Raw genomic sequence first — 26303 nt, 5'->3', positions numbered from 1 at the left:
ATTACATTAAGACAATATAGTAAAAAATTCATTCTCCAAAGTAAATTTTATGGTATCCCTCACATGCACAACATCTAAAATTTGTTCTTGAACTTGATTTGGATGTTGACAAATCTAAGAACCATAGCCATTTACTCTCTCTTTAGACTCATCTCAAGTTTAATCAATAGTAATACAAAATTTAGCATTACTAATTTCTTTTGTAGTTTCAGCACTCACTTTACTTGCAAAAATGTGTAAAATTTCTTTCAAAACTATTGGTGGTTAGCATTCTATAAGGCATTATCCAAAACAACTTGTGCAACTTTGTCATTATAACTAGTCAAAATTTTTATAAGCTCAACAAAGTTACCTTGATTTAATGAACTTGAACTTTTATCTTGACCTTTGAAAGCATAACCTTAATGGCTAACCAATGAACTGTGTCCATGGATGCCTTTAATCTAAGTTGTTGATTTATACTTGTTCTATAGTTTGCATCTCTTATCTATGTGTTTTCTTTGATAACTTAAATCCTTATATGCTTGCATGTTCATATTATGGCACGAACTTTGACTTGTCCTCTCATGACAACGAAATACACATGTTTTTTTTCAGTACCACCCACTTCTTGTAGGCCATGAAACCTTAGTAATAAATAAAATATCATTTGAAATAGAAGTCCTCAAAAGATAACATGGTAAACAATATGCACTATCTATCTTGAGAGAATATTCCAATCAAAAAAAAAAATTAAACTATAAAACTTGAAATATGATTTACAAGGATGATTTGAAGGACCGGACAGTAGATATTTATGAAGCTTGTGCTAATATGGCCCATAATTAATATAAGCTCGTTTGACCTCATTGTTCTTATTTGTGGATATTTCTTAGATAGGATGCACCACACTTTCTATAGTTTGAATTTTTAAATACTTAAAAGGTGGAGAATCGGACTTTAAAATGTCAACATCATGAGCCTTGGGACTAAAACAACTAGCAACAACAACAACAATAGGATCTTTGTTTTTTCTCTTTGCAGCATCTTGGTTTTCTTCCTTTGAAGCAACTTGGTTTTTTCCCTCTTGCATAGTAAGTTGTTCTTTTGTGAAATAATCATGCATGTTTTTCATCATCTTCTTAATTAACTTACATGAAAAATCTATAATTTGAAATAAACCATAACTTTCAAATTTTAAGCATTAATTCGAGTATTATCTGGATGTAAAAGGAAACAACTAACTAATTGCATTCCATGAGAATCAATAAACGGTTTATATGAATTTTATAAAAATTTCAGACAAAAATTAAAGGAGAGAATAAAAATGGCACTTCTAAAGCAGACATGCAAAACAATTTGTTGCAAATACAAAGACATCCCAAAAAAGGTTCTAGCACAGAAACTAAAAAGCCTAAACAGGGTCAATTGAGATTGGTCATAACTTTGCATATAAATGACTTTGTTCATTTTTTTATGAAAAATATTAGTAATGAAAAGCTGATTTGAATAAATGGTGACAAGAAAAGACACCAATACTAAATTAAGGAATGAAGGCAAATTAGAGGAATAATAAAGCCCAAATCAAGGGCAAAATAACTGCCAAATCAAACAATTAAAGGGCAAATTAGTGCATAGTTGCAATTTTTTATATAATATGATATTGGTTGCATTAATAATCAAAATATCAATTTGGATTCGATAACAAAAATCACTTTCAATTAGAAAAGTCAGTTAAGGATATGACATATAGGGTTTTTCCTACTACATCTACTGGAGGTTTGTTTTTCATAGTCCTTGAATTCAATTCCATGAGAATCCATTTTAGTTTTTTTTTTTCAAACGTGGTGTTCTTCCATGAATAAGGCCTTGCCCTGGTTAGATTTTTTTTAACAAATATGACATACAAAGTCCCATTTTTCCATCCAAGAATATCTAGAAAATAATGCAAATAAAGCCTCAACCATATAAAAAGATTAATATGGTATACTAAATGTTATTCGAAAGGTGAAAATCACAACCCCCTAAATTTAAATCACAACCCCTAATTCTCAAATGAGTCCATGACAAACCGAGACCCCCAACAAACTACCATATAAATTTCAGAAGAGGGTAGCAAGGCATGCAGCAGGCTGCCATATAATTTGGATGGTCGCTGCCTTTGTTCGGGGCCAATTCTACAGGGACCAAACCAGACCCGGGTCCAGGATCTACAGGACCATACAGACTTTTTTTGTTTTTCAAAGTTTTTTCTTTTAACCTCCGCCACACTTACATTCAGCTAGTTAAAATTCTAAGCATAGTGTTATTAACTTCAAGTGGTTTTTCCTAGCACAACTGGTCCAGACTAGTGGCTCGGAAAAGGCCAAAGTCCTTGGTTCGATTCTCATGAATATCAAACCTTAGGAGGAGAGAAGAACCTTGGCTTCTCATAGGAAACACGGTGCTGCTAAATCTGGTAATAAATGGTTAATTTGTGAATAACAAAAGCGAATCAAATTAAAACTTATGACTGGGAAGACATCTTGCATGAAAATGTCTTATATTTGGTTTCTGGCTCAATAGTAATAAACGGGAGACCGGGAAAGGGAGGTCACAGCCCACAGTAGCGCCTGTTATCATTTATTTCAAAAACGTGTCCCCCAAAAAGAAATTCCTAGTCCAAGTCATAACCTCAACTAGAAATACGCGGCCTAGCTGAGGTCCCTAGAGCTCGAGTGGGTCCAGATCCAGTGTAAGGCCCAACTCATGGAGCGCCATATCTGGGCCCGTGGTTGGCCGCCTACCCGCGTGCCGTCCATGTGGACAAGGTTGCGCCACTGCGGCCTCACGCCGAGTCCACAGAAATCCACGTTCCCTTTCAAGTCCTTTCATCTTCACCGTCCGTTTTCTTCAACACGACTCTTATAGTGACTCCCCATCTCATATAAAATGGTTTCCAATTAAGTTGCATCCTTTTCGAAAGTGAAAATGTTGTAAGGTACTAGACTCTGATGTCCATCTTCATATGATTTTGCATGTTTTGTTATAGCATTACATTTAACTAAGTAAAAATAACAGATTAAATAGATATCTTGCAATGTTATACAACACACAAAATTAAACGCTCAAAGGAATTATTTGAACGAAACTCGTTTGAATTCTTAAAATGAGCTCGATGGGATGAACCATAAGCAGCTAGCATTGAAATGGTATGAAAGCCTAGTCTAGCCGGCCTGCGCTAGGCTTGGGTACTTAACTCATGTTTAATATATACGTTATACAATTTTAATGTATCAATGTTTGTTGCCGGCACACTAAACAAATGCAATGACTCCCTAGGAAGGTGAGCTCGAGAAGAGTTTACGAGAAACAGCCCAACCTTGGATCGTTGAGCTTATTTGTCTATCTGATTTATGGTTGCAAATGATCGAACCAACCATTTTGGAGCTGACGCATTTGCATAATTGCATCCCTGATATATTGTGTATGGCTCGTTCTAAGAATAGAAACTGCACACGAGCTGAGTCGAGTTCACTGACTCTGACTAAGAAAACTCGAGCTTCACTTGAAGTTGAGTCTTCATAGAACAGGCTCCAGCTCAAGCTCAAACTCGACTCGACAATGTAAATTTGAGCTAGAGCTTGTTTAAATTGTTTTTGATAAGCTTGTCTTGTGTTTTTTTTCTTGTTAACTCGTTTAACCCCTTAGCTGCTACTCCTTTAACTATTCCTCAATTATATTTCAGCAGTCATTCTGTAATCGAGCCGAGTTGAGTTTAAACGAGTAGAGTTTTTACCACTTGAACTCAACTTGTTTAACATTTGGAACATACATTTGAACTTGAGCTCGAGTTCAACAAGCGACTTCAAGTCGATCTCGAGCTGGCTTGACATCCTTACTCAAAAGCTAGCCAAGCCAAGCAAAGGCACAACCAAAGACATTTTCAACATACAATTATAGGAACTCACACGTTGGTCTTTCGGGAACAAAACCAACTTTTTATCTAATTTAGTGCTGCATGAGACGAGCTTGAACAAGCTTTGTTCATTATTAAATAAGATGGGCTTACATATCCTTTGTGTTTTTATTAGCACTGACGACTTTGAAACTATTTAGGGGATGTTTGATAGTATGTTATTTGAAATAATTAGGAATCTCAAATCCACGGATTTTAGGTATGGTACCTCAAATTCCTGAATTTTGGCCATAAAATGAGCATAACAAATCTCCTTCTTCATATAATGGTCGTACCTAGTCTGGTTATAACGTGGGACTTACATAAAAGTGATCTTAGATCAATATGGCATCTACTGTTAGCTTTAGCGGCCAAGTTGAAAGATCGACTGCTTTCCGATAGGGGCCGGCTGCCTTTTAGTTTTCATTACTCTTCAATTTATACAAAACCGTTATTGATTGAAAAAAGTACTTTCATAAGTTTACAATCTGTCCTGATATAATTTTTGAATGAACATCCTCGCCGCATTATATACAATATATGAGTTGCGAAGCAACAATAGATATAGTGAGAAAGGCAGGCAATGGACGACGGCGATCTGCGGGCCGCCATACGGCAGCAAATTGAACGCATCTCTCTCTATTCTCACACGGTCGCACCACACAGAGACGCATGAATATCGGCTAAAGCAGTGCCAAAAGCGAAGGAGAAACGGCTCTTTGCCTTCACACGCTACCACGAAAGAAAAATCGCAAGTGAATCCAAAACTCCAACGCCGACCATCACACGCTTCTCCTCCCTCTACCGTGGCCTTCTCCACCACCAACCACGTCTGCACCATCTTCCCCACCACCCCCCTCCACTCCAATATCCCCATCCCCCTCCTTCCCTTCTTCCTCCTCCCAATCGGAACTACAATTTCCTCTCTCTCTCGCTAGCTGCTGACCTGAGAAGAAGAAGAAGGAAAGGAAGAAACAAGGGTTCAAGATGGGTCCGATTGTCTTGACCCAGTTGGCCACCGGCCTGGGAGTGCTGGCGGGAGCCGTGCTGGTGAAATCGGCCATAGAGCAGAAGCCCATGGCTGGGGGCTGGCCTCGCTGCCCAACCTGCAACGGCACCGGCCGCGTTAGCTGCCTCTGCGCCCGCTGGTCCGACGGGGACATCGGCTGCAGGACCTGCGCCGGGTCCGGGAGGATGGCGTGCAGCAGCTGTGGGGGGACAGGCACCGGCCGTCCCATTCCCGCCGCCTTGTCCGTGAAGAAGAGCAACCACAACCACCACCATCCTCACTGAAGCTCCAAAGTTTCAGCCCGAGGTTTCTTCACCGTTCCCCTTCTCTTTCTGTTCCTTTTCCAATTCTTGTTGGGATGAGGGAGGGAGGATGGGGATGCCTGAATGGTGTTGTTTTGTATTTTATTTTTATTTTTATTTTTCTAAAAAATTGGGAAAGAATTAGTGTATATTTATATGCTGACTGAATGAAATACATTAGAACAAAAAAAAATCTCTTCCTCCCTTTCTCTCTCTCTTCCTCGACTCTCTCCTTTGTTTGGTGTAATTGATGAAAAAGAGATCCTTTAAATCACCAAACAAGATCTGTTTCCTCGTTCATGGCTAGTTTCTGTCATAGTCATGAGGAAGTTCATTTTCCCTTTCTAGAGCTCGATTTCCATTACTGGTTCGCTTCTCTCTCTAAGAAGATTGCTCTCTGGTATCGCTTCTCATATTCCGCCCATAGACTGGTATTTATGACAGGTAGGAACTCCTTGGTCTTTTATTGTTTAGATCTTACTATCTGATTCTGAATCTTAATTAAACGTTCATCCATCTTGGATTTGTAGTTTTAAGGTTTTTGTTACCCATATAGATTTATATCCAGAGGGATGTGATGGAAAATTGATTATTAAAACATTTCCTTTAGATTTTATGTTATTTTTTCTTCCTTTTTTTTTCATTGTTTTCCTCAAATGATGTCTAGTTTAGCTAGAGTACTCGACAATGGAAGTAACTCATACGTATATATGTACATTGAGCTGAACTGGCACATGATTTGATTTGCTCCTTATGACTGTTCCCCAGTGCCTATCTCTGCCCTTTGCATCCTTGAGTAGAGTCCTTTGTCCGGTAGGCCTGTGACAAAGTACAAATTTTCTCTACACTATTAATTGTCTCCCACATCGTTACAGTAAAGGGAACAAATGCCATACACCTGGCTTCGTGGTTCTAAGATCCTCAAACTGAAGAGGGCAAAATCTTGCTACTGAAAATAGAGAGCAGGTAGTAAGGGGGAAGGAGTGGAGGTGAAAACACTGTAAGTTCTGGTATTGTCATTATGCACATTGAGTTTTTCCATGGCATTGGCTTTCACCAGACATGGTGATCAGGCTCACCCAAGGTTTTCTTTTCAAGAGGCCTGGCTGTTGATTCGTCTGGTCCTTGAAGGGTTTACTCATCTTGAGCTTGTCTGCATGCTTATGTCAATTGCGGTAAGAGTATAAATGGGTTCAATTTCCACTAGATTTAGCAGTTAGTTAACTCATGGGTTCAGCCTAGGTACCACTTCATTTGGTTCCTCAGACCGATAAAGAGGTAATACAGAATCAGGTAGCAGCTATAATCTGTTCTTTTACACAAAACTGCGGGATCGACTGTGGATACCCTCCTGTTTCATCTTGCCAAAACAAGATCATGGCACCTCCTACTTGATAAACTGATTATGCTTTGGAGATTTTTGCAGGCCTTTCACGAGCTCACGGCTCCTGAAATAATCGGCCTTTTTCAATTTGTTCCTATACAGGTTATTGTACTTCTTAGTTTGGATGTGTCTTTTGTTTGTACTTGGTATTTTTGTTGGACATAGTGCACGTGTGCATGTGTGTAATTTTTTGTTGAACATAGTGCTGATGTACACGTGTCTGTGTGTGTATACTTTGTTTTTCATTATCTAATTAATCTAAATCTAAAATGTGTTATTGTTTAAACTGATTTCTTAAAGAACTTTGATTTTTAACCATCAATTTTTTGGTGTTACAAGTCGTTGGCTTTTCCTATTCCTCTAACAATTCTATCAAGTAAAAATAGTTAATTTAATGTATTTTCCTACCAAATCATTTCTAGCATTATATCTGCACAACATTAGGCTCTTGGATTGGTTTTTCAACCATGGGTGACTGCATTAGCTATTGAAAAAGCCTTTCTTGTTATCATGCAACAACTCGGCTCCTTTCGGCACAAATAAGTCCGTAGCAGTGACACTATCTTCTTGTTCTCTGCTGGAAAGAGCCCACAATGGAGATGGTCCTGTAAGTCGACAGGGCAAGAAGGTTAAACATCGCCAATGATAAAACTAGTATAAAGGTAGGGTGCCTGGCGATGTCAGGCAAAGCAAGAGATCTATGATTGTGGATATTTCTTTTCCTGTCAAAGCCTCTCTGAGGCATTTTCTCTGGGATGAAAAGGTTTTTGTGCAAGGGTTTTGTTAAGCTGCTGTGTTTGAGCAGCTGTTTTCTTGGTCCCTGATATCATTGGTGCTCTGGATGATAGCCTCATGCTGATAATTCTTTTGTTTGTGAATAGTCATTTTGTGGTCAATAAAGGCAGGGGAGCCTATTTCACAGCCTGAATTTCATTGGAAGTCGTTGCTACGTGCCTGTGTAACCGCAACAAGCACAGACCAACATCTTCAGAACACCAAAGTGCCCAGCTAGCTTAAAGTTGCACAAACGGCAATGGCACATAGTAAGGTAGAAACTGTATACTGCACGGAAGATCTCCAAAGCTCTTTCTTACCTTTCAGTTACTCTCAAAAATCTCCAAGGAACCATCCAAAGTACATAGAGAAAGCAAGAATTTGCATCACAGTTGAAATTTTTCATTGAGTTAGACTCCAAAAGGCGAAGATGTAATCCTCTCCTCAGAGAAAAACCATCTAAGGTCAAGAGAACCAGACTCCCCAGTAAGCACTACATTATGACTGAAATCTCCCAACTCCAGGACTTTATCTCATGAAAAGCAAATCAGCCATACTGAACTGCCCTTGAATCTCCAATTCCTTAGTCGAACAACTCGACAACCATGCATATCCTATCCATCCAAGTATGCACAAAAAAAGAGAACGCTAAAATCAAGAAACCGTGAACTAACTAGTGTCTCTCATTTCCCTGTTGAAATTGAACGCAGTTTAATTTTACTACCACGGAAGGCCACCATCAAGCTTAATACCAATAACTGTCAAGGGCATTCATATCGACTTTTGGTTATTATGATCAGCAAGGATTATTGCTGACATGGAGCACTTACAAGAAAATTTAGTTCAGAATTTATTTCAGATTTATTTGACTCACTAAATTTTGCCTTGCGTTGCTGATAGCTGCTACCATTTTTAAATCCCCGTTGCCTTGCATTGCTGATAATAGCTGCCATTTTGATAAAGATACTGATAACAATCTTGTTGCATAACCGGTTTTCTTCTACTTTGTGTCCCAACTCAGAAATGTATCAGCAAACCATCCCCTTTGAATCTCCGATTTTCATAATTTGAACCCTACTCGATAACCAGTTCCAATAAGCAAGTGGTAAAGAAAATGTCAAACAAAAAAGCGACTACTAAAATAGTGGCGATACAATGTCAGATAGCTGAAACGGAAAAGTGGGGTGAACTTCTTTTCCATTTGAAAGGAGAAAAGAAGAAGAATTTGATGCCTTCAATTTTTTGTTTTACGGGGAATAAGAACAGGGAGATGTTCATTTGGTGGAATAGGAGGCCGAGGATGGCAAAGGTGCAGGCAAACACGATGAAATGCAAGCTGATTGGGTTCAGATTAGAAGACATTGGTCTTGTGGTATCTAGCTAATTAGACTTGTCCTGATTGGATTTGAATGATGAAAAAGCTTTTATTACGTTCCAATGCTTTGTTTAAATAACTAAATTATGACTTCTTTTGCTTGACATTTTGTGCATTTACTTAGAAAGAAGAGTACATGTATTACCAGCATAACATCCACGATCGGCGTCCAAAAAGCGTAAGTCCTGGGGAAACTCCATATGTTTCTATCTCTCCATATATTCCTTTCAAGCAAGAAAATCTGGGGTTTGGTTAAGGAAAGCAACATAACATGTTAGGAACCAGAGTAACTGTTTCGGGCAATAACAAACCTTGAATAGAATCAATATTGGTATACCGACAATGTAGGAAGTATTCCAGCAGATCCCCATGATCCATGTGGGTCTTGCATTCAAGCTCCTTTCTGCCTTTTGTTGGCTTTTCAAACATAGGGTCAGCAAAAAGCAGCTCAAAAAAAAAGCATGAGTGCTTTGCTCGTAAGCAACCTTCCCATCAATGCGCTTTTTTGGAAAAGATAAAGTCTATTATCTCGAGAGTAACTTTTATTCTTTGAGCAACTGCCCTTCACGTGGCAGGTTGTCGAAGGTAGAAAGAATCAGTAAGGGCAGAAAAAATTCCTGCTGGTGATCTTCATGATCCAAGTCCCTCTGCTTGACAGGTGGGTCTTGCAGCCAAAGCTCCCTTCTGCCTTTTGCTAGCTTTTCTAACATAAGCAGCCGCAAAGAGAAGCACGGGTGCTTTGCTCTTAAGCAACCTTCCTCGATATAGTAACTTTGAATGACGGCCCTTCCACTTAAGCAACCTTCATGATCCAAGTCCCTCTGCTGACAGGTGGGTCTCAATGCTTGCTAAAACCCGGGTCGGTCCTGCATTCATGTGACTTGAGGTATGGATAATGAGGCCCCTTCCTATCTGGATCCTTCCCCGGTCCTAGTGATCCATGGATGTATCGCTGTACAAGTTAGAACAAATATCAGAATGATGATGCTTCTATAGAAAACGGCAGTAGCCATTGAACCAACTGTGCTTATTATCCCCATGAAAAAGGACTACTTTTAATGGTCCACCCATGAAAAATACTACTCATAACAAGGCAGCCATGGAAGCTCTTGTCTTGGTGGCATGCTTTGAGAGTGCCAAAGCATAGTCTAATGTCATGAGCACTTAAAAGCGAGAGCGTTGTGTAATCACGTGATAAAAACTTTTTTTTTTTAATGGAAAGTGAAGTTTGTTTACATTGTATTGATAACAAGATTTCGGAGGATCACTTAAGAAAAAACATCCTAAAAGGGGTTTTTGAGGCAGCATCATGGAATTCTCATTGCCAAACAGCTCCATAGTGTATAAAAAAATTGTCCTTTTTGTCTTTGACAAAGTTGGTGTTGTGCATTTTGAAGTACGTAAAGGTCTCACCGTCTGGTACCGACGCAACTCTAAACCTTGGAAGCAAGGGGAAGAAGGGCACTTCAGTTCTCGCACCGATTAGATTAATCCTCCTGCTGACCTGAACATAACAAATGGATATTTGATTTTCACAAATATCCGAATTCGGTTACATGTTAAGGAAATGAAATTCAGTTTTGCATTTTGTATATCCAAATTTGACCATACCTTCAAACCTCATCATAAAGTATCCCATTGGCCAAGTGTAGCAATATTTGATTCCCACTACACGTTTTTTATTCCCATCCATTTTGAGTGGGTTCCAAAAAACTTGGACTGAGCTCTCCACACCATTTGGGTAAGCCGAGTCAGCCGGATGTCAATATCCAGCAAGGCGTGATTCAAACCACTTCTCAACTTTGTTATGTTAAGTAATACAAACAAACTTTGATGAAGTGGGAAATTTAAAATGTCTTAATTTTGTTATTTACATAATTGTCACGATTCACGAAGTCAATGTATTATTCTCTATAAAGATGAAAATGTAATTTAAAAAAAGTTCAGGATTTTTAAAATTATGAAATCCAATAACTCCTCCCCTAATCAGGCTTAAACGAGTATAACAACTAATTAACTATGAACATATCCGATCTATTAACTTGATTCGAGGTTTTGTTCAACAAGTTGGGACACCAGTTAGTCTTTGAACAGCCATACACAGGCTCTGTTTGATTCAACACTGAAAAGTGTGAAGGATCAATTTTCCAGATTTTTGAGCCAAAGAAGACTTACTATTCAATGAGTCCAAACTCGAGATCCAGAAAACCAATTAATTAAATTTTTAACAATAAAATGTTTGCCTGTATCCGAGAAACCTAAGCGATCTGGTTTGGGGTGAGGGTTTGTAATTTATTTTGGCTGATAAAAAAAACCAAACACTTGATCCAAGTCCAAATTTTTTAGTTGATCCAAACCCGATCCCTTCTCACTTTATTCGAATCACGTCAGTCCATCAACTTCTCTTGTCATGCTTTACACATCACTGGCCTTTCTCCCACAACATAGCTACTTCCATGCTTTCTAAACGTAATATTCTCGTAAAGGTCCCTAAAAGTTTTCCAAAATACATGTTCGTGGTGCCAAATCTTTCAGCAACTCCTTTCCATGGTCATTATCTTATTTTTATGTTAAATGGTACTTAAATTTCTGCTAAGTTCCAGTCAAATACGTATTTTCGCTCAAATCCAAAAATTTGTTCCTGGAAATTTAAGTTTCATTCTTACACATTGGAAAGGTAAAAGCAAATCCAGTAAAAGTATATTGCATGAGGGTCAAAACTACATTATAAATATTTTTTTTAAAACATCAACATAAAAATAATGTGAGGCTAGTATAGACAACTGTGTGCACTTTCCTATATGTAGCTCTGCCACTAAAGAGGATGCACTTCTGTCCCCTTCACCAAAGATGTAAAACTTAGAATGGAAATCAGCATCAGGTGGACATCTGAAATATGGGTTTAACTAGAGTCGAAGTTTGAATTTTTCAAATAATGAAAAAGAAAACCCGTTGAGGACTGGTTGATATTATTGGCAGGCTTGATCTTTGAGTCGTCTTCTATGTCACTAGTGAACTGCGTTCCACTTCTATTTAATTATTTTATTTTTCCATCCCATTTTCCCGCGCCTGTTCTGCATTCTTGGTGGATGGAAGAAGAAGAGGGAGGAACAAGTGAGAGAGGTGGAAGCTAGGGTTTTCCTTTGCTTCTCCAGTAATGGTCACTAGAGAAGCCCTTCTGGTATCGGCCTCCGCACTCGTCGGCGCCGCTGCTTCCGCCGTCGCCTTCCAACTCTTCTCTCGCTGGATAAGGCCTTACTCCGGACCTGAGCCTTCCGCTAACGGCATCGGAGAGTGCTCCGTCGTCGATCCCTACGATCCATCGAAACGTAAAGGGTGGAGTTCTCTACATCTTGTTTGGAGATTTTGAATGTTTCATTTAAATTGTTTTCTGGCTCTTGAGTATTCGCCGGAGTCCGGGGGCATTTCATCCAGTAACTGCCGTGGAGATTTCGTCGCAATCCATTTTGAATTTTGTTAGTTTCTTTGTGAATATTAGTGTCGGTCTTCCCAATTTTTTTGGTAATTAAGGAGTTCCTCTTATGCTTGTTTTGAATAGTTAGTACTTAAGTTGGTGACCTGATCAAGTTCTAAGTTGAATTTTCAGATAAATTTATTAGAAATAATCAGAAACCGAGTTTGTGACTTTTCTTTCATTTTTATCTGAAAGACCGGATTCCTTTGTTCGAAATTTGAATGTTGTTGCAGGAGATTTAGATTGTGATGAGATTGTTTCGGAGGACACCATATACCAAGATGCTTGTAATGAAATTTTCATGGATTTCGTAGAATGTCTCTGTTGTTGATAAAAATAACTAGTATGGAGATTTTATGGTTTTTGCTGTAGCAACTTCTTGATTATCTTGCTGTAAAAGGTTCTTCAACGGCTCAGCCCTGTGGTTAATTTGCTTTCTGTGGTGGTGCTTCTATTTCAATTTTTTGTTTCCTATGATCTCCTTTACCTTTATTGGCTTATGGGAGCCAGTCTTGTTCATCTCAGTTGATAAACTTCGTGGTGAAAGAAAAATATATAGTGCTGGATGTTAATGGATGCCAGGAACTGACTAGTTCTAGTTTTTCATTTCTTCTCTTATGGATAGATATTTGTCATGGGATGACTACTTCATGGCTATTGCATTCTTGTCAGCCAAGCGTTCAAAAGACCCGAATAGGCAGGTGAGTTCACTGTTGCAGTTATGTTCAATCTTGTCGTTTTCTGTAGATGAATCGAACTCTCTTTCTTCTTTTTCCACATGCTCTTGATGTATCTCTTAACATGATCACAATAGGACGACTAGTTTACAGTAGAAATTATTAATGCATGCAGTGTTTTTTCAGGATGGTTCTTATGTGCATTGATTGGTTTCTTGGTAGTAGGATTTTCTCATTTGTGATTGAAAAGAACTATGTTTTTTGACGGTGAATATAGTGATCTTGTCGTGGACATGGGTGTCAATTTGGATGAGATATAGTGCAGGTGCACATAAACACACAAACAGACGATCACACATGTAACTGTAGAAGTTAAATTTCAAAAACAGAAGGGAGAAATCAGTGTTGTACGTATCGTTTAGAAAATATGATACGATACACCCCCTGTATCGTAAATAGGAGTATACCGTGCCTATGTCATACGATACGTACGATACAGGACCCTGTATCATATGATACGGTGTGATACGCCCCGTATCGTACGATACGGGCTGATTTAAAAAATGGAGGGCTTGAATCCCCTTTTTTCGAGTTTTCTTTATAAAAATTTGCCCCTTCATTTCTAACCTAGAGATTGTGCTGCCGTGGAGGGAAATCATCGATTTCCATCGTTAAATCATTGATTTTCAAAGTGAAATCATCGATTAAACCATGGATTTGTGTGTGGGTGGCTGATTGCCATTGGGAGGAAAGGGTTTTTTTTTTAAATCGTGAAGATGAAGATGAAGAAGAAGATGGAGATGAGGATGAGGATTATGAATGAGAGTCGAGAGTGCTTTCATTTTATATGTATTGACATTGAAAATTTTCACAATTTCATTATCTTGATGAATTTTGATGTTTACGAATGATGAACCGTAACTTTATAGCAATAATAAGTCTATCATTCTGTAAAACATGTTTTTTATGAAAAACATATTTTTCTTGATTTTTACTGATTTTTTATGATTTTTTTCGATTTTTATTCAATTTTTTCTGATTTATTAAAAAATAACGATAAGTTACGATACGTTACAATATTTTACGATACGGTGTATCTTAAAGCCAGACCGATATGGCTTACGATATGCTCTTTACAACATTGGGAGAAATTGTCAAAGCAGTAAGACAATGTATGGGACTAATAAATTTATGATATTGGTATGATGGTATCAATATAATTATCGCAAACGTCACCATATTCTTTTAAAAAATATGGCATTAGAAATTGAAAAATAAGGTAAAGAAAAATGTAAACATTTGCGATATTTGAAAATATTACCTAACAAAAGTATCATTTTTTGTCATTTTTTTTCGTTATTAATGTTGTTATTTTAGAAATATAATTTCAGATTTTGACTTTCTTTTGACATTTTATTTTGAATTGTTTATCAATTTTTTTAATAAGAAAATTAGTAGAAAACTCAAATTTTCAAAATCTCATGTAACTGAAATTTTCATGAGAAAACAAACTTTCTGATTAATACCTTAGAAAACCTCACCAATAAAAACCCCAAGGGTGATATCAGTGACAATGGGTTGGTATTTATTCTAAATCTGCTTTGTGGATTGGAATGTAACCATGAAGAACTGGTCAATGCAATACCATGAACATGCTTGCATTTTTTTTTGAATTTTATGAAGCTAGCAAATGAGCCTAAAGCATTCAATTTTCTTTTGTTAAGTGCTGAACATGCTTGACAGAAAGGGGGTGGTGTCATGGAGTGGCCAATGGCTGCCAAATGAGTAGTTACGGTTTGGTCCCCATGGGTATGGCCCCTTGCTTAAGCCAAAGGTGGTGTACTTCTTGGGATTGAGAACTTATAGAATTTTACTAATTCTTCCTTGGCAGTTTAGAACCTGGTTCCACCCTTTGACTACTAAAAAGCATGTTGGGCAAGGGCGTGAATGGTTGGTAGAAGTGTCCAGGGAAGGTTAGTAAAAGTGTGGTGCTGTTTGCTTCTTGGTCTGGCAAGGTAAATAGCTTACAACTGTACAAGGCCATCTACACAGTACCTAAGTAACGGTATTGTTATTAAGGGGAAAAAAGGTCCTGCATTCTGATATTTGATCTCTTCAGGAATTTGTCTGTTCCTACCTTTTGGGAATGCATCTTACTTATGTGTTGGCTATCCTTGAGAACACTATCTTACTTGCATGCTGGTTTTTCTATCTTCTCTTGTTTAATCCAGTTGAGAGGTTGCATTGAATGAAATATGGTGGAGATAGGAATTGACTTAGCACTGCAAATTTAATGGGATAGTTAGGAAAAATGACAAGTTCATCCAAAGGAGATGAATGTGCAAACACAAAAAACTAAAATGTAACAGCATGCTTTTTTGCTTCAAAGTGGATCTAACCATCGTTATCGATATGAGAACGATCCAACGTATTTGACATTATTAGTATTACACGAATAATGGAAGCTTGCAAGTTGTTTTTGATAACCATCTATTTGTGATAGAGAATCCAACGCGACTGACAGATGAGCTGACGTTAATAGCAGGTCTAATTCCACGATAAAAGAGCTTTGTTAGACGTTGAGGAATTTTGTACTTTTGGGAACTTAAGCTTGTCATGACTTTTCCATATGACCAGACATGGTGCATCTGTAATGAAATTTAGATAGCCTGGTGGCTTGTCCTGGAATAATAATGTAGCATTTGCTATCTTCAGTTCTTCCTATCTTTTTCCTTTCTAAAGAATAATTAATGCTGGGTCTCAATGCTTGTTTCCTTCTTTTACAGGTTGGTGCATGCCTGGTTAGTCAAAATGGAGTAATACTTGGTAGGTTGTGCTGATTGAAATTTGTTCCTGAAAGAGACTTTGCCTGCTTCTCTAGCTCCAGAAAATGATATTTTTGACTTATCGCACATGATTTCTCGAAATGACATATTTCTTCAGTCCTGTCATTCACTTGCTTATTTAAAGGATGACAAGAGGTGAAGAATGCTTGATCATCTTCTTTCTTAAGCACATTTTGTTTATCAGTTTGTCCTTTTCATGGTTCAATATTCAGTTTGACAAACACCTGTTTGATCAAATTGCAACTGTTATTTGGAGTGGGAAAATAAGGATAAGGTTTATTCTCATGTAAATATGGCTTTAATTTTTTCCTTATTTTTTAGGTGCTTCTCAGTTGTTTATTGTTGACAACTAGTCTTCACATGGTACACTGTCCATGCTTATACATCACTATTACTCTTTCTGAGATTCTTGATAGTTTGGTACTGTTAGCTTTAGTTCATTTCGAATATGATGTAGAACTGACCATTACTGTGCTGACACTCCTTCGTCATTGCTGTTCGTATTCTCTGGGTTTCATTGAATGGTGGTGCTTTTTTATTCAGGAATAGGTTATAATGGATTTCCAAGGGGCTGCTCAGATGATGAGCTCCCTTGGGCGAAGGTTGTTATTTCTCCTTTTATCCAATTCCTGTTGTTTTTTCTCATATCCCATGAGGGCTAGAACTAAGTATATTTTTCTTCTTCATTACAGATGTCCTTAACTGGAAATCCACTTGAAACGAAGTATCCGTAAGTCACAAAACCTTGTAACTGCATCAGCTTCTGCTATGGGCATGTATATTCTTATGCAAGGATAAGTATGTATTATTATTGTTAAAAGGCAACAGACTTTCGGTTATGGGTACATGATTTTGGATAAAGCGTGTCATAGAAAACGCGTCTTATTAAAAAAAAATGTATAATACGCGAAAATAAGTCAGCCATATAAAACGTGAAAAAACACGTATTATACGCGTTTTTTTTGTATTTTTTATGATTTTTATTTTTTATAGTTTTCAGGATGTATCAAATGTTTTAAACTTTTTAAAAATTTGTCGAGATAATTCTGAGATATTCCCGAGATATACAACTTTACCGTATTATACCCGAGAAATTCCTCGCTGTATAATACCCATACACGATATATGTGACACCGGGATAAAGTATGTGTACCTTTCAGATATTTGTCTTAACCCTAATCTTTCTTTAAAAATTAAAATGAGATTAGGAGTCTAATGAAGGTTGACGATTCTCCCTCTCTCTTCCTCTCTTAACCTTATGTCTCTTCTTTCCTCTTTTCTCTCCTTTTCTCTTCTCTTCTCTATTTCTTCTCTTTCATCTTCTTCTCTCATCCAGTTCATATACTGCCTTAATGTAGATCTCAACAACAATTGCACATGGTACATTCTACAACACGTAGGCTCATAGTTGCAGTGTTTTCCTTTCATGTGTACTTTGTGGGTATACAAAATGACTCTTCATTTTGTCCTGGTTACATTGACCTTGTTTTGTCTTTTCTGCAGCTATGTCTGTCATGCCGAGGTTAATGCTATCCTGAACACAAATCATGCATCTGCTGCTGGACAGGTTCCCTCCAATGATACCATTTATTAGTACATCTGAGTTGTTTTTATGCTTTCTGATTGGTGCATGACTGCATGTGAATCGATAAGGTACTAACACAATGTTATTCTCCAAAATTTCTTTAGAATACTTGAATTCTGCTGTTGCATTCTCAGTTCTGTTGTATTTACTTTTTTATTATTGAAGTTGTTGACCTACTCCATGGAGAAACTAGTTGTGGGTATGAGAAATCATATTTTTTTCTTGGCCAGAGTCCGTTCCTGATTATCAATTTACAGTTGCTTTGATATCTGCGTTTGTTTCTAGGCTACTTAGAATGCGCATGATTCTTACCTCCATGTCTATGAATAAGTTCTTTATTTAAATATGGCAAAATTCTCATCTGAAATTGTTAATCTGCTATGGCTAGAGAGTGCCATATTTTACTTTTCTTTCATTTTTTGGGTTAAAAATTGAAAGTGTTATGAATACTTTTTTTTAATCTCACTATATTTCTGAAATCCAATGACTTTCCATTTAAAATATAATTTTCATTGGTTTTTGTGCAGAAGCTTTACGTGACAATGTTTCCTTGTAATGAATGTGCCAAGATTATCATTCAGGTACAGAAACTCATGCTGTACATCAGCTTTTTGTTTATATTTTAACTAGACATTGTTGAATAAGTAGATGTTGTGAACGAGGTAAATGAACTCACTGTGCTGGTTAATATGGGGCTAGAAGCCTAGAACGTTTTCTTGGAAGGTAATGTACAATTTTTTTGTTAAATGGTGTTAGTTGTACAGCATGTGCCTATACCTAACATTAATTTTGTCATTTGCTTGAGCGGGTGCCACTCAGATGGATAGCTTTCAGTTCTTTTGACATCTTTGCTAGTTTCTTATTTGCTTTCTCCTTTTGCGCATCTCTGCATTTTGCGTTGGTCCCTTAGATATAATTGTCAAGTGTGTCATAGAATATATTTTACAAGCTCAAGGAAAGATAATATAATGGAGTGGTCTTGCAGTCGTCGCGATCATTCTTCTTTCTAGTTCAAATGTCTTTGTTCTGAATATGAAGAAATTAAGTTTGTATATTGTGAAAAATGGGTATGATCATGATGTTTTCTTGCTGGCTTGTTGTTTGATTCAAACCCCTTGCAAACAGTGTTACTTTGTGCATTTTAATAAGGAAATTTACACATTTCTAATGTAGTCCAGTTTATGTTTCCAGTCTGGTGTTGCAGAAGTAATCTACTTCGTTGAGAAATTGAGTAAGTTAGATGCTGCATATATTGCTTCTCGAAAGTTATTGTCAATGGCAGGCATCAAGGTACTGCCCCTCTCCATCTCCCTCCCTCTCTCTCTCTCTCTCCCTCTCTCTCTCTCCCCCCTCTTTCTCTTTCTGTAAAAAGTATCTTCAACTTGCAGGTGAGAAAGCATCAGCCACAAATGTCTCACATCCTCGTACAATTTGATCAATCTTGATTTGTACAGCAACTTTCTCCAATGTCAGCGATTCCTACCTGTTGTTGTATCGATTTTATTGAATGCATCTTTCTAATATAATATAATTTCAATTAATGCTACAATTTTTTATTTCTCTGATCTCCAATATCTAAAACTGTAGAACATTCAGACGACTTAAATTTCCTGATAGTTTGACAGATTATTGTAGATTGTATGTTCTGTGTCATGAACTCTTGCTGGTCTAAAATCGGACCTCTTTTACTGCCAAGAACGGGAGCCAATAAAGTTCCTTAACGCATCCCACAAGCTTTTTATCGTCTGTGATATTTTCTAGGTTGCAAGCAAGGTAATGGGGTTTGTGGGAAGATCATGGGTTTTGCAATTGATCAGTCTGGAGCATAAATCTGACGTATGTTGAAGATATTTCAAGACAATGAACAAACTCAAAGGAAAATTTGACAAACGGTTTCGCTATGGGGCATAAGACTTAATCAGAACATCGAGATGGACAGCGTCCTTTCCGTCTTCCCGATTGCCTTAAAAATTCATCTTCCTAGATCGCTTGTGTTTGGTATGCTTGCTTTTTTCTTTTTTTCCACTTAATGAATAAGAATAGCGGGATGCATATTGGAAAGAACAGTGATACACATGGCCTCAAAGTTACAGATGCTTTCTCGGAAGATGAGGAAAGGTTTTTCTCCAATGGATTAATTTGTTTACAATTTTAAAGTAGAAGCATGGCAAAATAATACACAATCCCCTGCAATTGAATTTCTGACATCCATAGCCACGTTGTAGCAGAATCTTTGGAGCGCAAGGACACCGGCGTCTGGCTGCTTCCTCACTTGGGGGTAAAGGCCTGAGCCATGGAAATATTTTTGAGTATTAATTAGATGCGGATCGTTAAAGAAGGAAGAAACAAAGTATGAAAATACTCTTGCAAGTCGAAGTTAATTGCTTACAGCGAAGATCGTAGCATGGCCGGGATCTGCTAGGTGAGCGAAGAGATTGTCGATGGGGCCAGTGCCAGTGTATATGGCTTGGAACCAGGCGCCCATGACAGCCAACATGGCCAACCTTCCATTCTTGATCTCCCTTGTCCTCAAGTCCTTGAGTTTCTCAGGGGACCCTGTGCCCCAACCCAGAGGATCGAACCAGAGGCCGCCTGGGTAACCAACATCAGTCCCTGTGAGCTTGTTGTTGGGAAAGATCGGATCTTGGTTCACGCAACCTGGCTTGATGATATCGGCCCATCTTCTACCCTCTGCCCACCCTATAAAGATGAGCTCCACCAAAAAGAGGGTGGTTTTGTCCGTGAAGTACTCCTGTTCGCCGGCTGTGTACCATGAAGGGGTGTTGAGAACTCCCAACTTGGTCAGCAATTCAGGGATGAATATTCCAGCAGCACCAAGCATTGCCCATCTGCAGTGAACAATTTCTGCTTGTTGGTTCCATCTCAAGCTCTCCGGATCAGATCCTGCAAAAAACGCATACCTTCAACTCTTTCAGCATTGTTCTATAAGAAACAGAAGCTAAGAAAGGAAGAAGAGGGATTCAAGTTTCACTTCTTGTGACCCTTTATGACAAAGACTCACCTAGGCCAAGTGGGTCAAAACCAAAGTCACCTGGAAGACTGCAATCAGGGGAGAAAGATCAAAGGTTGGAAAGAAAAGCCTTAGATAAGTGACACTGACGGAAAGATACTCGGAAACATACCTTCCATCGAGCCACGCCGGCGGTGTGCTCCCAGGGAACCACAAAGGTCTATCGGGCACGGCTTCCGCCTTCACAGAAAAGGCTCTTGCAGTCAGTGGAGCTACCAGATTTCTCGCTTGCAGAGGTTTCCCGGCTAGGAAAGAAGCCTTGGTTGATGTCAGCGAATTGCCACTCCTCTGGGAGCTGAGAAACAGATGAAAACATGCGGAGAAATCATGAGTGAGAAAGATTCAGTTCTATCACAACCATACATCTTTATGTTTGGATGGGAAATGTGTATGCCTTGAGGAGACAGCGACAGCGGCAACGGCAGAAGAGGCGCACGAGGAAGCCATTTGCGTTACGCACCCCTTTGCTTCCCTTTCCTTTCTTTTGCTGGTAAGAGTGACTATGTGAGGGAAGGATCAGGGAATGAGGCTACTTGTTGTTTATGAAATGCAAGGGGCTTATCCTGTGAGATCGCGGGCATGAGAGTGCGATTGGCTAACGTGGAGGACAATGGAAGCCAGAATCTGGAGCTGACTTCTCAGCCACTTGCTATCGGCTGACGTGGAGGACCAAGATCTGATGGATGGTTGGTTGGAGTAAGGACAATGTGATGAGAGTCTTCGTTACTGGACAGATAGATAGAAGGCCTGGCATGAGATGTATTCTCATAGGCGTTAGGTAATTTAGTTCTTTCTCTCTTCCTGGTTAGACCTAGGGTGCGTGAACAGCACTTCTCAGGTTCAATTCTTATACTCTGTCCATGGTGAGAGATAATGAATGTGGCGGAGGTCATGCCCGGGTTTTAACTTTTAAGAGGACTGAGATTGTAGTTATGGTTTTTTTTTTCCTCTTTCTCTCTCTCTCTAACCTACTATTTCCCTATCCCATAATTCACAAGGACGCCGAACAGATTAATGAAGTGTGTTCGATTTACAAATCAAAAGGTTTTTTTACTGTTGGAATCGGGAACTCATTTTTTTAATCTGATTTTCTTGTTCTGATTTTGAACACTAAAAGCAACTTATGACGGCTTTAAAATATAAGAAATATGAAAATAATGTTTGCACCGAGTCAGCATGTTGATCATGCATGCATGCGGCAAAAAAGGGCACGAGGCTCAAATGTTGCCGGTACTTAGCTGTATCCGGAAAAATAAGGAGTGGATATTCAAAAGAGTGGAGGTCGAAGAACAGGTTAAAGTTCGGATGGCAGAAAGGACCATCTTGCGATTTCTCTGTTTTACAATTAGAATTCACCTCCATTCTGAAATTTACATTTCTTAGGGGGCATGATCAATATATATATACACAAGCACATAATTGAAAGCATCTTTATAAAAATAAAGAAAAATTGTGGAGCTGCAGGGCCAACTGCTACAGGTGGGTCAAACTCATCCATAGGGATGTCAATAGATCGAATTTGAATCGGATATACTCTTAACTGTATCCATTTTTTCAGATATTCACATCTATCGATTTGAGTACCCCAAAAAAAAAATCATATTTGAATCTGAATCCAAAATCTGATTTTACAATTTGAATGCAATCCAAATCCTATTTTCACATTCATATCCGAATCTTAATCTGAATTTTGGACCTAATCTAGCCAATTTTGAAATGTAAGAACATTGGATATGGGATACTTATTTAAAACTAAATCCGATTGGATATTTATGTATATAAATCCAATCGGATGTTATTTCTCGTATCAAAATCCTATTCGTTTTCTTAATCAGATATTAAATTGTTTTCATATCTGATTTTTTTGGGGAACAGCTCAATCGAATACCCAATCCAAATCCGACATACAGACAACCTTATCCATAAAGTGCATGACGCAAATTGGTTCTTCGTGTGGTGAAAAATGGCTTGAAAAAGGTTGGAAATAGCTTGAAAATGGACAGGGTGAGGATAAATCAGTAAGACTTGAAAATGGAAAATATGGAACGTTTATAGGCACAACCACATAGAGTGACCTGCCCCACTGGTCATCATACTTTAATTTGGTACTTTATATTTTGTATATAGAATATATTTATTCATGTCAGGACATCCAGCTATAGAGTGCCTACACCGCAATCACTTTCATTTAGAATCGATCATCACACAATTCAATTGCAATGAGTTGGGGTGGGCGCAGTGATCAAACCAAAAGTATCCATGCATTCCAATTCAATAGTGGCCTTCCCAAAAATATTCACATTGAATCCTACGCCTGGGATGGGTGGAGCTAGATTCTTACTGAGACCAACATGTAGTTATTATGCAATAGTTTGATCCAAGATTTTTCATTAATTTTACTAAAGTTCGATTTTGTGGCTCAGGCATATCAGTCACACTTCATTATGTTGGGAAGTTTCACATAGACATTCATTTTTAGTCAATCCAAATCATGGAGGGTATTTTTCATCCCCAATTGGCTAACAACTTTTCTGTGGAAATATTAGTCCATCATAATGTCTAAAATGAGGTTCATGGTCGACCAGTCAATTCAACTGAGACCTTCAATTCACTATGATTATTAAGAACAAATTAAACTGAGAAGTCGTCTAACCTTCCAAACATGTTTTTCCCTCATTTGAAAGTCATTTGTTTTGCAGCAGCTAGTGACTTGCCATCCCATTTTGTTTTTCCTTTTTTCCTTTGATTGACTGCAACCACCTCGTCGTCATTCAGAATCCTTCTTTTCCAACTGGTTGCCAATGTCGTTTATATATATATATATATATTAAGATTTATAGATTTTTACATTTAGGTTTGGATAGAAAATCTTCTCGTCTCTGGCCATATTGAACTCTATCACATCACGATCACCGGATGCATTGCATTGGATAGTGTGTTATGAGAGACGAGAAGATTTTTCTATCCACACCTAAATGTAAAAATCTATAAATCTCAATATATATATATATAGGTTTCTTCTTGTCATCCATTCACTGGATGTCTTACACACGTGGCCCGATTGCATCGTGCTGCATGTATGAGACATCTAGGTAGCTAGAGGATTTCAGCTTCTCTGCCTTTTTTTTTTCTTGCCCTGGGATCCAAACTTGAACTATCAATTACGGTTGGGTTGGCGTCCAAGATTTGTGGACCTTGTCAAAGTGTTTCCAAGAGGGCTTCACCAGTACTATCTTCCTCTCTTGGGCTATGTGCGGCTTGGCTTCTAATTGGGACTTATTACCAACTCCACCCCTCTTAGGTTGGTTTTGCCACCCAAGATCTTATTATTGGAAATCTCTCAAAAAATTTGTCCTCAACCCATTTTTTTGTCATCTAATTTGACAAGTCATATGACAATGCACAAAAATGCATTATTTCATAACATATTTTTCATGCACATTTTTGTTTTAAATGTTTTGTAGTGGTTAAACTCATACGAATGTGTTTGGAAAGGTATTATGGAGCTTTAATTTAAATTTGGGGAGAAACAAAATTCTAAAATGGGTGACAAAGCCAGGAGAGTGGAAATAAGCCATCTAGGAGCAATATCTGCGTCATCAGTTACATGGGTTGCGACATCAGAATCCACATACCATTGTCTTTTTCCATTTTGCTTAAGATTGACTTTGGACAAAGCTATCATTAAAATCTGTTGCACATTAGGAGGAATGTTCGATACAATTGACCCAACTGGCTTATTGTCATGCCTACCTGTTTTTCCTTGTTTTGAGGATTATGCTAACATTCTAAATTCACATGACCCCTCTTATTACAATAAAAGCAAGTAGGTATCCTTTGTGGTACATTTGTCTGTGCATTTGTATTTGGTGCAGGAAGAATACCTCTCCTCACTCTTGCTTGTGAGTACCAAACTCTTTGATGACTTCCTTGAAAAGCATGGGTCTCAGTGACCAACACATTGTGACTACTAGAAGGAAATAATTCTTGTCACTTCACGTTGAATCAATTTTGCTTGTCTTCAAAAGATGAAAAAACAGGTAATATCTCTAAAGCAGTGCAGAAAACATCAAAATCTAACCTCAATTCACTCAAAGCATGTTGTACCTTGTCCTCGTCACTGATTGGATGTCCTATGATTTGACATTTTTAATTTCATGTATGTACTCCAAAATTCAGCGTGTACCTCACTTGATATCTTGAAACTGCCTCTTGAGTTGTCTCGCTTATGATACTTGAGAATATATAGTAGCGAGTACATTCCATAGCTTAAGTGCTAAAAGATCGTCATCAATGCCCGCCAAAACTTCCTTTGATAGCATAGAGGTAATATATGCAACAAGAGACTGGTCATGGGCCATCAATGTCTCATATTCAAGATTAATTTCTATAATGGTTATTGTTTCTTGAACTTGCCTTGTAGCATTCTTCACTTCCCACATGATCTATTCTGGTGGTGTAGGTGTGGTGCCATTGAAATGTCCATTGAGACGGAGACTCTTGATAAAGGGAAGACTCTTGATAAAGGGAACTATTTGATGTTTCCATGTCAAATAGTTGGTATGGTTCAACTTTTGTGAGATGAATTGAGAGAGGAAACTAGATGACAAGATAGTAGAATTGCAATTGTGGTCCATTCTTGAAATTAGAAGCCACACACACACAAGGATAGGAACTTAGGCAACTTTGGAAGTTAGGGCACAATAGATCTAGGGATTAGGGCAGATGACAACAGTTTTAGGATTAGGGAAGAAAAACAGAGATTAGGGCAGAAATCAGAGATTGTGGGATTAGAGCAGAAAGATAGAGATTAGGGCAGAAATTAGAGATTGTGGGATTAGGGCATAAAAAAATAAAGACTAGGGCAGAAATTAGAGATTTTTTTTTACCGAACCTGCTCTAATACCATCAAAGACTTTGATGTGTACCACTGGAAGAGGAAGAGAAGAGAAAACAAGCTGCACGTGAGAGAGAGGAATAAGAGCCTTAGACTTCACGCGTGCCCCTTCTCATTAACTTATACAAATTATAATTTTGTGTTACAAATAAATTGCACAAAACAATAAGAAAAATTACAAGTATGCCACCACCCACATTATAAGTGGCATGTGGAGAAAGTGGGCCGGGTCTGACTTGACCCGACCCATATCTTAACAGTCAAACCAAGAAGGTTGCTCGAGCGTGCCACACCCAAGTCAGACTAGCATGCAGCCAACCCGGCCAGCCCCCACCAACCTACAAGTAACCCACCAAAAGTAGAGAGAGTCAGTTGAAAACACTAGACCAGCCGGTGTGCCCAAGTGTCACCGCCACTTTGACTAGACCGGCCATCTTAGCTCGACAGTTGGGTCGGGACAGCCATGTTGGACTATCCCAACCCCAACCAATCAATAGGTTTCAACCAGCCAAGGAAGGCCCCTTTAGTGCATCTAGAGGGCAATTAACTGCATATGCATGCATGTACATGGCACTCAGTGCACTCCCAGAGTGCCAATGCAGCAGCACCAACCATCTCAGCCCTCCATAAGAGCTCATGCAAGACCGATGTCCATAAGAGCTCAGTATTAGGCCTCAAAGAGAGTTAGGATTCTGGAAATGGTCGATGGGGCCCCTCACTCCTAACTATCCATCAGATTATGAATGAGAGTTAACTAATCCGAACTCTCTAACGGACATACAGCCCCACAAGTGGGTGGCGTCCTGTACCATGCCACCCACCTTTTGGGTTGTATGTCCTACAAGTGGGGAGGCATCTCTCTACCACGCCACCCACTTGTACAGAGAGTTCGGATTAGTTAACTCTCATTCACATTCGAGTTAGGATTATTTAAATAAGTGTTTCGCACCCCTCAACCCTCCTGCATTAATTGTTTATAACCTGGAGTATTTACATGAAGAGTTAGGATAAACCCTCATGCAGTAAATGTTT

At 38.4% G+C, this 26303-nt stretch overlaps 3 protein-coding genes across 3 annotated transcripts; 2 read left to right on the top strand and 1 right to left on the bottom strand.

Moving 5' to 3' along the window:
* The first annotated feature begins 4687 nt into the window (after positions 1–4687).
* LOC116247121 (uncharacterized) lies at positions 4688–5332 on the top strand. Its single transcript, XM_031619094.2, has one exon. It carries the CDS (start codon positions 4904–4906, stop codon positions 5207–5209), a length of 306 nt encoding a protein of 101 aa, XP_031474954.1. The 5' UTR covers positions 4688–4903; the 3' UTR covers positions 5210–5332.
* Positions 5333–11800: 6468 nt separating this feature from the next.
* LOC116248718 (uncharacterized) lies at positions 11801–18892 on the top strand. The gene is made up of 9 exons (XM_031621668.2): positions 11801–12096; positions 12861–12936; positions 15699–15738; positions 16302–16360; positions 16451–16488; positions 17262–17325; positions 17871–17924; positions 18535–18633; positions 18732–18892. The coding sequence occupies exons 1-9, from the start codon at positions 11918–11920 to the stop codon at positions 18786–18788; spliced, it is 666 nt and encodes a 221-aa protein (XP_031477528.1). The 5' UTR covers positions 11801–11917; the 3' UTR covers positions 18789–18892.
* A 481-nt stretch (positions 18893–19373) lies between these two features.
* LOC116248717 (chlorophyll a-b binding protein, chloroplastic-like) lies at positions 19374–20929 on the bottom strand. Its single transcript, XM_031621666.2, has 5 exons — positions 20769–20929; positions 20487–20669; positions 20366–20403; positions 19733–20247; positions 19374–19629 (listed from the first exon to the last, which is right to left on the bottom strand). Exons 1-5 carry the CDS (start codon positions 20819–20821, stop codon positions 19612–19614), a joined length of 807 nt encoding a protein of 268 aa, XP_031477526.1. The 5' UTR covers positions 20822–20929; the 3' UTR covers positions 19374–19611.
* Positions 20930–26303: the final 5374 nt, after the last annotated feature.

Source organism: Nymphaea colorata, chromosome 2, assembly GCF_008831285.2.
Source record: "Nymphaea colorata isolate Beijing-Zhang1983 chromosome 2, ASM883128v2, whole genome shotgun sequence".
Taxonomy (NCBI): Eukaryota; Viridiplantae; Streptophyta; class Magnoliopsida; order Nymphaeales; family Nymphaeaceae; genus Nymphaea; species Nymphaea colorata.
Note: the sequence above shows the minus strand (reverse complement) of the source record. Positions and strands in the feature narration are given on the sequence as shown.

Excerpts from the sequence above, each read along its gene's own strand:
- LOC116247121 (XM_031619094.2), top strand. The coding sequence starts at position 4,904 with ATGGGTCCGATTGTCTTGACCCAGTTGGCCACCGGCCTGGGAGTGCTG.
- LOC116248718 (XM_031621668.2), top strand. The coding sequence starts at position 11,918 with ATGGTCACTAGAGAAGCCCTTCTGGTATCGGCCTCCGCACTCGTCGGC. Across the intron at positions 17,326-17,870 it reads ATGCATCTGCTGCTGGACAG|AAGCTTTACGTGACAATGTT; the intron begins GTTCCCTCCAAT and ends GTTTTTGTGCAG. Across the intron at positions 18,634-18,731 it reads TGTCAATGGCAGGCATCAAG|GTGAGAAAGCATCAGCCACA; the intron begins GTACTGCCCCTC and ends TTCAACTTGCAG.
- LOC116248717 (XM_031621666.2), bottom strand. The coding sequence starts at position 20,821 with ATGGCTTCCTCGTGCGCCTCTTCTGCCGTTGCCGCTGTCGCTGTCTCC. Across the intron at positions 20,670-20,768 it reads GCTGTCGCTGTCTCCTCAAG|CTCCCAGAGGAGTGGCAATT; the intron begins GCATACACATTT and ends TCTGTTTCTCAG. Across the intron at positions 20,404-20,486 it reads CCGGCGTGGCTCGATGGAAG|TCTTCCAGGTGACTTTGGTT; the intron begins GTATGTTTCCGA and ends CCCTGATTGCAG.